Raw genomic sequence first — 11,906 nt, 5'->3', positions numbered from 1 at the left:
TCTAGACAGGCCCTTTGCCTAGGTGTTGGGGCTGAGACCTGCCCAGCACTTTGCCAAAAAAATAGTATATGAAACATCTCCAGTTGTTGTGTTCTGGAACACACCAGAACCATAAGAAGCCTTGCTTTTTGCTTGAGAGATGGTGGAAAGGTTTACTTCTTTGGAGCAATGATGCCTTCGAGCTGGGCCTGAATTACAGAATGAAAAACAAAAATTTGTTAGGGACTTGCTCAAACATGTGCAACTAGTTGCTGTAGTCCTTGGGAAAAGCATGAGCCAGGGGACCATGCTGATTCTTACATTCCTCCTCCCATGTTTAAAAAAAATCAGCTGCTCTCATTCTTGGCATGTAGTTGTTTCATTACGAGAAGCAAGTAGGAAATTGGCAGAGTTTCCTGGCAGTGAAAGGCGTTTTGAAAAGTAAAGCAGTAAAAAGGAAATCAAATCACAGTTGCTGAAATAGTGGTTTGCATTCCCTAATTTTAGGCCTGGCTGTGAAATGATTTCCTGGGCAGGGGCTGGGAGCAGCAAGCGGCAACTCAGGGACTGCAACAACTTGAAGCCCAGTCAGTGAAAAAAGAAACTAGTGGCTGCTGTGCAAGACAGCAGCTATTAAATATCAAGTATCTTATTAAGCTCTTTAATTTAGAGCTGCAGAAAAGGTGGTCCTGGTATTGCAATAAAATAAACCCAGCTCTTTCCTACAAGCAAGCCTTTTCTCAGCAGAAAACACCAAGGGCAGCAGCCAATCTGATCTGGGAAAAACAATCCCCTCCTTAAGTGCACATGCCACTCTGCCAGACCTAGCAGGTGAACAGAAACCATCATGTGCTGGTAGTCCCTGAGTGAAACATGTCTTAGGCCTCTGAGCCCTCCCCTGCCTCCCTCATGGCTTGAAAATACTAGTCTTCCTTCCCAAAGTGAAAACCTGAGAGCTCTCCTAAGTAAAGAGTAAAAAGAGGTCTTCCCATACATACGTTATCCTCTCTTTCACTAACCTTCAACTGCTGATTGGTCCGCTTAAGGAATTGGACTTCCTCAGTGTGTTTCTTCTCCTCCACTTGCCGCCTTTCAAGCTCCCGTTTTTCAATGGCTTCACATTTGGCTTTCTGCTCATTTACTTGCCTCTCCAGATCTTTCTTCTCATCCTCTAACTCTAGAATCTTGAACAGAAAATAATGTTTTATCAGTCTATTAACCACCAACATGAAGTGTGATTACCGCCATCTACTCCAAGCAGGCTGAATGAGGCTGCAATTCTGATCAAAGCTGTTCCCATTGTTTTATCAAGCTTGGCAGTTCAGCTTTTTACAATTAGAGCTAGTAGCTTTTTCTTGCCAAAATTGCTGGGGAAAAGACGTCTGTGTGTATCTTAGGTAATTAAAAGAATATAAAATTGTTCTGTGAAAGTCATATACAAGGAGATAGGAAAACATAACAAAGCTTCAAATGATATAGTTGTTTAGATTTGTGCAAAAAATACCCCATTCCTAGACATGAATTGCTAAGAGGAGGCAGTTGCATCCAAGTCCCGAACTGGATGTGCAATACTGAGGAAAAAATGAGCCCTGATGATAATGTCATCAATGTTGGATACAATTTTCAGCAGTGTAAATTATGTCTCAGACATGGCAACTTACCAAATTCAACTAACTGCAGGGGTCAGAACGTGGGGGGGGGGGGGGGTCTCCAGGACTCATCTGGGTCAAGTTTCAACTCGGGGTTAGCTGCCATCTAGTTTGTTTTCATGTCTTACTGTACATAGTGTTCACAAAGTAGTTTCACTATGTTACCTTTAGCTGCGTACAATGTTAATTTTTTTTCCTTTGGGCCCTTTTTCTTATTTTTGTGTTGTTTGTATTAAGAGCCTGTTCCCTTTTTGTTACTTGAAATGTACAAACACACACAGCTGCTTAGTTCCTGGGCAACAGCAGAATTTGGCTTTCTGAGTGCTTTCCTCAAAGCGCATGGCCCATTATGCCTTTACCTAGCCCCCTTGCTGTAGATGGACCCACTTACTCTTCTTTCCATATCCGACTTGCCCTGCTCAGCCTGCAGTGCCTTCCTCATGCCAAAGGCAACGCTGCTCTCATACAGGGTCTGGTAGGCAGCAATAGTCATCCGGATCTCATCCCGCACACGCAGCAGCAGCAGCCCGCGCTCGGCACAGTTGATAGTCACCTCCCGTATCAGCTCATCTGGAAGTGGAGAGCTAGGGGTTGTCCTCTCTCTCATGCCTTCTCTTCCATTAAGTAAAGCTTAGGGGATTCTCACAGCCCAAGAATACTTCATTCAAGAGGGGTGCATATCTCTTGTGAGCAAAGTTCACAAGAACTTTGGTTTCCAGTGCTGTGGTTTCCACTGGTTTCCATGCTACTGTGCATACTTCAAGGCTGTGCTTGCGGGAGAAAGGCAAAGAAGCCTTTACAGACCCGTTTCACCTCAAGGTCTTCACACCAGGAGAAGGGAGTAAAGAGAATTAGCACCCTCTCCTCTCTTGAAGGGGTACCCTGAAACAAGGAAGGTGCACCTGGCCCTGCTGCCCTCACCGAAACACTGCGAGTAGAGCTCTCGCCGCACAGGGCAGATGCCTGTCTCTCGTGCCTGGCGTTGCTGGAGCTTGAGGTCCAACTGCTCCTGCAGATGCACCACATCCATGCGTGTGCTGGGGGTGCTCGACACCTGCTGGATCCACAGCTGGTTCTCCTCTACCCATTCTCTGCACAGAAGCAAGCAGACAGAGGGCTCATGCATGATAGCTGCATTGGACCCTGGCCTCAGCTAGTTTTGCCAACCTCCAGGTGGTGGTTAGAGAGCTCATTCCCTGCAGGTGGTTATGATCCCCAGGCTACAGTTCCCTCGGAGAAAATGGCTTCTTTGGAGGGTGGACTCTCCAGCATTACACCCTGCTGAGGTCCTCCCCAGGCTCCCTCCCCAAATCTCCAGGAACTAGGCCCCCATTCCCTGCTCAACCCGTCTCCCTTCGCCCCTCTCGCCCGCCCTGGGGCTCACCTAGGCGGCAGGATGGCATTGAGGATTTCCTCCGCTTGCTTGCCAGGATCGACGGTGGGTGACGGCACCTTGGGCTTGGCGGGCGGGACGGGCCCGGTGGGCACCGACAGCTGCGGGCTGGCCTTCAGCGGCCGGGCCTAGGGAGAGGCGGCAGAGACTGTGAAGTCTCCGGGACGACGCTCGCTCCCATTCTCCCTCCCAGTCTCGGCCGGCTTCCCACCTACCTTCGGAGACCGCTTCTCGGTGTTGCGGCTCACCAGCACCGGCGTCTCGTAGCGGAGCAGCGAGTCCGCGGGCGGGATCATCACGGCGGCTCCGGCGTCGCTCCTGCAGGGCCCGGTCCTCGCCGCGGGGCCTGTTGTCCTGCCGCTGCCATGGCGACGGGGACGCTCCGCCGGAATCGCCCGACAACGGGAGTTCTTCGCGCATGCGCACTAGAAGACCGCCAGGAAAGCGCGCGCGATCTCGGGCTTGCCGGCGGCAATCACGTGACCCCCGTCATGGGGGCGCAGGGGATGAGCCGAGCCTACCCTGCAAGGTTATCGGACAACGGCTCTGTTCTTATATCTCGCCCACGGCCCATTTTTTCATCCTTGATTCCGCGGACTTCCTCCCACCTGCAAAACAACCGCTGCGACAAGAAAACCCGACTGACTAGGAAGTCCCGCCTCCAAACGCTGGAAGTGCCTTCCTTGGCTTCGCTCAGAACGCGTCATAGAGACGCGGAAGTAGAGCGGCCCCCCCATCGAGGTCAGAAGTGCTTCCGTTTAGCGACGGAAGGTGAAGTGAGGCTCGAGGAAGAAGACGGCGAGCGGACCGGGCGGGCGCTATGGAGGAACCACAGCGCCGGCGGCGGAGGAAGCGGAGCCCCCGCGGAAGCCGCTCGCCAGAGGCCGCCAAGTGAGCCTTCCCTTTTTCTTCGTCCTCCTCTCCGGCAGGCCTGAGCCTCACGGCCCGGCCTCTGACCCCCCTCCCCTTCAGCGGGCCGCGAGAGTCGCCTGGTTAGCGGCTGATAGGCCCTCGATCCACGTCCCGGCCCGCGGGCTGCGCCTTTCTTCTCTGCCCTCGGTGCCGGGCCTCAGCCCCTTGGGGCTCCCGTTTGCTGATGCCTCCCTTCGCCCCCGTTGTGATTGTTTTCTTTTCTGCTCTAGTGAATCAGTGGTCTGTTTCTTTACAGGCTGGCTTCCAAGAAGAAGAGCAAGTCCTCGGCTAAAAGAAGCAAGAGAAGCCGGAGCCCACGTCCCGTGATAGGCAAAGTGAAGCAGGTGAGTGGCTCTCCTGGAGGATGCTGAGGGAGTGAGCTGGGATCCTGGCGGGCCCTTCCTAGTCTTAGGTTAGCTCTACGGAAAGAGGAAGAGAAGCGGGGAGAGACGCAAACACAAGTATAAGTCCAACGGCACCTCAACAGTTGTGCCACAGATTTTATTTACATTGTAGCTTGCCTTCTTCACTGAGACTCAGGGCAGATTACACAGTGTGACTTAGTAATGTCAGTTTTAAGGACGCTTTATTAAACAACATAATAGGATATATTGCAAATTTAAAACCAGCAGAAATCCATTACGAAATTGAAGAAATGCTGAACTAGAGCACAAGCAATTATAATAGTGATATATTAAATACATAGAACTGCCTGGTGAGATCATATTCGAAGCAACAGATAGTACATACTAGTAAAGTTTCTGGTCCTCATTTCTATACTGATGTATTTCTTTGAGACCATTTCCTTACAGCATAGCTCTCCTATATGAGTAAACAGCTCTCGAATGCAATGAAAAGAAATTGTTTTCCTTGTTTTTAATTATTAGAATTACAGGAAGGGAGGTGAGAAAGGGAGGAGTTGGGGGTAGAGAGAGGTCTAGTGGCATAAATCAGGTCTCTCTATAAGGAACTGGAACAGATTAGGATTAGGTTGTTATACCTAATGATTAAGTTGTTAGACCTAATGGATGATGAGTGAGGTCAAAGAATCTAGCTCTTTTCTCTTGAAGTGAAGCTGCCTTTCACCTGGATCAAAGTCTACCGGTCACTAAAGTGACCATCAGAGGAGGAGCAAGTAGCCAGCTGAAGCTTCTCTAGGAATGCTCTTACTTAATTTGTTATTGTTCTCTGAATTGCTTTGTTTTTATTTATGTTTTTTATTTTTATTCTTCTCTGAACTGTTTTAGAAGCTGAAAAACAGGGAGAAAAAAAACTAGCAAAACTAATAATTAGTTTACAGTGCAGAGCTGCTGAAAATACTGCAACAAAATATTATACAGCAAATATTTTGAACACCAAGTTGTTTAATGAGTGTTAAATGTTACTGCTATACAGCAGAAAATAATTGATATTTAAAACTGTATATTGAGCTATTCATATTATTGGCAAACTAATTAATTTGCTTACAGCATAATTCTGAGGCCTGCCGGCGGCTGCACACCCACGTAACTGCAGTGCCGCCAGTCCTCTCCCTAAGGACTTTGGCAGGAGAACAGCACAAGCAGCCGAGCCTAGCAAGGCACGGCCGGGAGAGAATGCATCCTATTTGTCCAGGCAGCACTGGCAGAATCCACCAGTTGCAGGGTGGCTGCAGTTGACAGCACTGCGAGTGGAAAGGAGAGGCATAGCCAGATTGTGAGCTGGGCTGTGTTTGTTATCACCAGCTGCTAATGCTATTTTGTGCCCTGCTGAGAGTGGGTGCACAGGGCAGAAAGACCCCCATGATCGGGCTCACTGCACCCTAACAGAGGCGCCTTCCATGGGGGGAAGTTACACTGAAGGTGTGCCTGCCCACCGACCTGCTTGCCAGGCTGGCAGCTGAAGCACCACTCCTTGCAATCTTATCCCCCCTCTGCTTCTGCTGCTCTGAGAAATATGCATCCCGTCCTTGAAAAGTAAGACCAGAAAGGCAGCAAGACCAAGCGAGAGTTGCACCCACAGCCCTCGACACTCAGGATGAGCCCCCCAAGTCTTGGAGAAGCAGCTCCTTAGGGCAAGCTGGGGGTGGGTGGGTTCTGAAACGAAGGGCGAGAATGCCCATTGGAAATAACAGGAGAGGCTGGAAGGCCCATTGGATATGATGGGAGCCATGAATGTCCATTGATGTGCAGTGCCTCCATTGAAATACATCATTGCATTGAAAAGATGCAAGGAGGCTGCGTGATGGACCGCGAGAGCCGTGCTGGGGTGATGGCTCCCGGAGTGGAAGGATAACTTCTAGGATGAGAGGAACTGCTCTGGGCGCCATCATCCTGTCTCCCAAAGTCCATCCCTGCCTCTGCAAACAGCAAAAGGGAGGACGGTCTGGCCTTGTAGGGGAAGAGCCCCGGAGATCCCAGGATGTTGCTTGCCCCCCTCCACATCCCAGTATCAGCCTTGTTCTCCGCATACAGTAGTCTTTTGCTGGACCTACTGAATGCCAGCAGTGCTGTTGGGGAGAGAGAGTCCTCCATGGCCCCCCTTCCCCGCCAGACACACGTAGGCAGCACTACAAGTCCCACCCCATTGCCTGCAGTGAATTTGACAGGGAGAAGGGGGGAAGCTGGGAAGGTCTGGAGCCACCTCATCCGTACCAGAGATGATTTGTCGGGCTGTTTGCAAGGGCAGTCTTATGGGGAAGTGGGGAGGGGGCTACTGTCATGCACAGGCAACAGACAGGCAAACAGACAGGAAGGGAGTTGTTCAACACAGACTTTACTGAACTGCTAAAAGAGGAGGATGTCTGGACCCCTCACCTGGGTAGGGAGCTGCACCTGTTAGCCTGGTGGTCAGGGCCAGGAGAACCAATTATTGTGCAGTTGGCAGCGTTTGGGGGGGAGCAGGTAAGGGGAGAGGGGATGCTGGTATGCACAAGCAAGCTAGGGTAGTCACCTCCCCAGTTCCTTCTTACCTGCCTGTGGTCCCTCACCTCTCTCTAAGCCAGGACTCAGGAGATGGGTAATCTGCAAGGGAACATGGGTGGTAGTTGTTAGTCAGACAGTCTGGACATGGCTTTCCTTCCATAGGTGAATGTGAGGTATGCCCCAAATTTCACAAGATCCCCCCGGTACACTTCTGCCCCACCGCTGCGAGCAGCCTCTCCTGCCTTGCACTCTTAAGTCCCCACAGGGCTCTTGGGCAGAGCCCTGGCCATCTCCCTACTTACCTGCTGCAAAACTGAGTCATGGGCACCCTGGCTAGAGGTTATGTAGGGTGACCAAGGTGCTGATTGGATGTGGGCGAAGGGGCTTGGCCACCGAGGGGGCATGAGTGGATTGGTCCCAGTGATTGGGCAGGGCAGGGAGGATATTGACTTTTTGTATGTTGGGTGCCTTATGGGATGCTGTTGTTTTACATGGTGTAACTTTTTGCCACTTCTGCGGACGTTCCCAGGCCTAAAACAGCTTAGGGAACTAACTCACGCCCCACCCCCCGGCATGCCAGTGCATTGACTTACGCCGCATCTGGATGTTGGTGGAGGGCCGGGGTGGAGCGCTGACAGAGATGGGTATGCCGGCGTAACACCTAGTTGGCTCCCTGAGCGCTTTTGTGCCCCCTTCTCAGGCTTGCGCTGTCATTTATTTATTATTTTTATTTATTTATAGCCTTCCTTTTTCACTGAGATCCGTGGTGGATTTCACAGTGCAAGTGAAAATACAATATAATCAACAGCTAGGACAGTAACTGAGCAGAGTACAATAATGAACAACAATTAGGCTGTTGAGTGCAAGAGATACAGTAAGGTATGGTAACAGAAAATTTGAAAAACAAGCATAAATATTTTGTCAACATTTCAGGAGTCTTTCAAGAATCTAGAATGAAGGTGATAGTGTTTTATGCATTGTTTGGACAGAGAAAAAGATGTTGTTTATCAGTCTTGTGCAGTGTCCCACACTTTAGGTCCTCTTGGGACCAGTTGGTTCATAGCGATTTCTGATTAAAGCCAATATAAGGATTAATTAATTATTTTCCACTTGATAACACACCAGTGCAATTAATAATTCGATTGTGCAATCCTAGGAAGCATGTATTTGTATTCCTGTATTGTATTTTGTATTTTGTTTTTGTTGCAGGAGCGACAGGATCATCCCCGAAGAGGGCATGAAGAACGTCAGCATCGGGATCATTCTGAATTGGAGCACAGGTCGGGGAGAAGCGGAGATAGAGAGAGACACCGGGACCATTCAAGCCGACGGAAACCCCATAGAGAACGTCCTGGGAGCCATGAAAGGGAAGCTGATCATCTCCACGAGCAGCAGGCGCAGAGAGAGTTGTATAATGAACGACGGCGAGAACATCGTCAGCAGATGGAAGTAAGTGGTGATGAGGAGAATCGAAACGCGGGAAGGCCTGGTAGCAAGAACACAGAAAAAGAACCAGTGAATAAAGAAAAACCAAGCTTCGAACTGTCTGGTGCGCTTTTGGAGGACTCCAACACCTTCCGTGGAGTGGTGATCAAATACACTGAGCCCCCTGAAGCACGTATTCCAAAGAAGCGGTGGCGTCTGTATCCTTTTAAGAATGATGAGGTTCTTCCGGTCATGTACATTCACAGGCAGAGTGCCTATCTGCTGGGCAGACACAGACGCATTGCTGATATTCCCATTGACCATCCTTCCTGTTCTAAACAGCATGCTGTCTTTCAGTACCGGTAAGTCTTGTGGCTCATGTGGTTGAGGGTGAACTATAAGTGACAATTTCAAATCAACTGCTTAGCATGCCCTGCTTGTTGACAGGAACATAAAGGGAACAATGAAAGGGGGTAGTCTAGAACTTTCGTATCTTACATCTCACCAATCACTGTCAAAGATCCTGGGTCCCACCATGGTAGAAACAAAAAGGCCACTTTTTCCAAAAAAGACATCTCCATATTTACAGGCATTCCGTTACTATATCATTTAGGGTAAATTTTAAGAACACAAGAAGTATAGAAGCATAATGGATAGTCCTTGGTAGGTAGGATTGGCAGGAAGTGGCACATCAAAGACTCTTGCTGGTGGGTGGAGGGAATGTGGGATGAGGAGAAACACTGAATGTCCAAGGTTACTACCAGCCTTCCAGAACATCACAGATGGATAATTCATGGCAGATAGAATTGCCCAGAGTTGGCATGTCACGCTTGCAGGTGGACATGGAGATGGAGGGGGGAGAGCAAAGTGCTTATTTGGAATCCTGCCTTACTGAGTGTCATGAGAATAGTCCTTCCTTAAAAACTTTTTGCCTGTGACATGTCATGTCATGCCCCTTTAAAGCAGTTTTGATTCCCTCAACTAGTTGTTTGCCTGTTTTATTTCTTTTTGTGCAGTTGGAGGACTGGATGGTGGCTGGGGTGTAACCATAATAGTGTATACAAAAGCTGTGATTCACTTAAACGGGGCAAACATCACTCCTAGATGGGATGTTGGCCCCATCCTGGGCACGTTGGGAAACAGCTGTTCGGTATCTTTGCAATTCACATAACGTGAATGTTCTTTAACATACAAAAGGGAGATTAGGCCTCACAAGCCCATATTGCTTCAGGAGGCTCTAGGAACAGGGAGGTGTCCAGTGTTTCAGAGGAGTGTGGCACAGCTGTGCCTCCAGTATTTGTGCTGCTAATCATTGTGAATCTGTTTTGGGCCAGGCTCGTGGAGTATACTCGCCCTGACGGCACAGCAGGTCGGAAGGTAAAGCCCTACATCATTGATCTTGGCTCAGGCAACGGTACATTTCTGAACAACCAGCGCATTGAGCCTCAGCGCTACTATGAACTGAAAGAGAAGGATGTCCTGAAATTTGGGTTTAGCAGCAGAGAGTATGTCCTTCTACATGAATCATCAGACACCTCGGAGGTGGACCAGAAGAAGGAGGAAGATGAGGAGGAAGATGAAGAATCGACATGACAATAGGTTGGAAAGGTGGACTGAACTTTTTTCCTGCGGCGGAGCTCGCATCCTCATTGTGATGCTGGAGTCTTGCTGCTCTTCTGTCTTTCACTGCCTTAAAGTCTGCTGTCTCTTGACTTTCTTTTGGGAGCTCCTCATGCACATGTGGCTTTTGTGGTGCTGGACTTTGGGTAGTAAAGAAAACCACTGCTTTTAAGGTGGCACTTGTTAAAAGGTGTTTTTGATGTCCACGTGGTCTGGCAGCTCTTCAATGAATGATTTTAAAATAAAACTTAAGCAACAAACCCTTATGTACAGCAGAGCTGCTGCTTCTTTCTGTTCCCCAAAGCCCCAAATAACTAATGCGTTTTTTCTTTTTCTTCCGAACTGTTAAAAAAAAACACATGCTACTTATTTTTTTAAGTAGGGTCATAACGAAGAGAGCCAGATGTTGTTCTGTAATGTTTATGGTTGTTTGATTTATTCATATGCTAAAGTTAGGTGTTTGTCTGTATTTTTATGCTCTGTATAGGCAATTGGTATCAGGATAAGTTTTCAAGAATTGAGTTTGCAGATCCCGGGCACTGCTGTGTATGTATTAAGTGTCCTGTCATAGTCTCTCTGGATTTTTATCGTCAAAGTTGAAGGGGTTTGAGCTGGTTTCTGAGACTCCTGTTCAGTTTATGGACATCAGATAGGATGGTGAGTATTTTCCAGCAAAACATTGATAGTAGATTCCTTTGTTTATGTTTTTTGGATGTTAATTTCTTTGTGTCCAGTTTTAGCAGGAGGCGAATGGTGTATTATGATCTGGAGACAGGAAGCAAGTTTATTTCAGTGACTCGTTTTGTGCCCTGAAACCACTCATTGCACAAATGCAACTTGATGTGCTTGGTTAGTAACTTTCCTTGCTACCCACATTTTCCAAGAGCACTTTCCATTTGCCTAGACATGTTGTATACATAGGTCCAGAACTAGGATGTTACAGCGGGTGCATTTCTTAAATGACAGCTGAGAGGGACACTTTGAGACAGCAGCATCTTCTTTACTATGGTTCCTCTTTTATTTGAAATAAAAGATTTGTAAATTTAACTTGAATGTATTTCTTCTGGGTTTTTATTTCTTCCTAAAGTGGATTAAAAACCTCTCCTACTTCTCTAAAATGCAGCTAATAAAAATGCGGGAAAGAAGCCATGGAGTGGGGTTGGCAAGCGACACTTTTTTTTCAGATCTGCGTTTTACAAAAAGCAGCAAGGTGCATGACAATCCTAGTTTTACAGTTAGTACAGGAGGGCTCTTCACTATTCCGTTTTCTAGGCAGGTAAATGCACTTTTGGAAGTCAAAATCTGTCTTTTCCATGTAGCAGTATTGTGACGGGGGGAGAGTGGCTGCACCGTTTGGAAACTGCTTGTCGACTACAAGAATTGTTGGTCTGAACTCGGAAGAGAGTTCATTAGGAGTAACGTTTTGCCATACTCAGGGTGGCGCTTGGCTGGGCCCTCCTCAGTGGCAATTATACAACATAATTCACATACTCTGGATGTATGGGTACGGACTGCCATATGTGATCTGTCACCGTTGCATGGTTGGTATGCAGTTAAGACTGCATATTCCCTATAGCCTTCCCTTCAAGAAACAAAACTTTTGTTTTGAAGATATTACCATGCAGGATAAGACAAAAAGCTGCAGAGCTGCAAGTGCTTTCCTCCCACAAAGGGCACTACCTTTCAAAATGTATTTTTCATTTGTTTCTCTTGCTCAGGCCAATGGATGTGGTTCTCTATCCCCCACAACAATCCTGTGAGGTAGGTTGGAGAGACAGAATGAGTAGTCCAAGTATTTCAAGACATGTAGGAATCTAAACATGGGTTTCCCCAGCCCTATACCACACCAACTCACAATATTGCAGGCATTTGACTTGCTGATACACAAAGTCTTTTGAATAGTTTTTTTAAAATGTCTAGTTCAACTACTCCCACCCTAACATGCTATGCAATCCATGTCACAATGTGCTCCAATCCTCCCATTTTACTGTTGTCCATTCTAACTGCTGGAAAAGCCTAGGACAG

The 11,906-nt window shown here is 47.9% G+C and overlaps 2 protein-coding genes across 2 annotated transcripts; one reads left to right on the top strand and one right to left on the bottom strand.

Moving 5' to 3' along the window:
- Position 1: 1 nt before the first annotated feature.
- DNALI1 (dynein axonemal light intermediate chain 1) lies at positions 2-3,626 on the bottom strand. The gene is made up of 6 exons (XM_054999484.1): positions 3,237-3,626; positions 3,013-3,149; positions 2,550-2,719; positions 2,020-2,198; positions 999-1,163; positions 2-188 (listed from the first exon to the last, which is right to left on the bottom strand). The coding sequence occupies exons 1-6, from the start codon at positions 3,315-3,317 to the stop codon at positions 153-155; spliced, it is 768 nt and encodes a 255-aa protein (XP_054855459.1). The 5' UTR covers positions 3,318-3,626; the 3' UTR covers positions 2-152.
- Positions 3,627-3,778: 152 nt separating this feature from the next.
- Positions 3,779-10,934, top strand: SNIP1 (Smad nuclear interacting protein 1). The gene is made up of 4 exons (XM_054998698.1): positions 3,779-3,912; positions 4,190-4,277; positions 8,046-8,623; positions 9,596-10,934. Exons 1-4 carry the CDS (start codon positions 3,842-3,844, stop codon positions 9,852-9,854), a joined length of 996 nt encoding a protein of 331 aa, XP_054854673.1. The 5' UTR covers positions 3,779-3,841; the 3' UTR covers positions 9,855-10,934.
- Positions 10,935-11,906: the final 972 nt, after the last annotated feature.

The sequence above is a fragment of the Eublepharis macularius genome, chromosome 15 (genome assembly GCF_028583425.1).
Source record: "Eublepharis macularius isolate TG4126 chromosome 15, MPM_Emac_v1.0, whole genome shotgun sequence".
Taxonomy (NCBI): Eukaryota; Metazoa; Chordata; class Lepidosauria; order Squamata; family Eublepharidae; genus Eublepharis; species Eublepharis macularius.
Note: the sequence above shows the minus strand (reverse complement) of the source record. Positions and strands in the feature narration are given on the sequence as shown.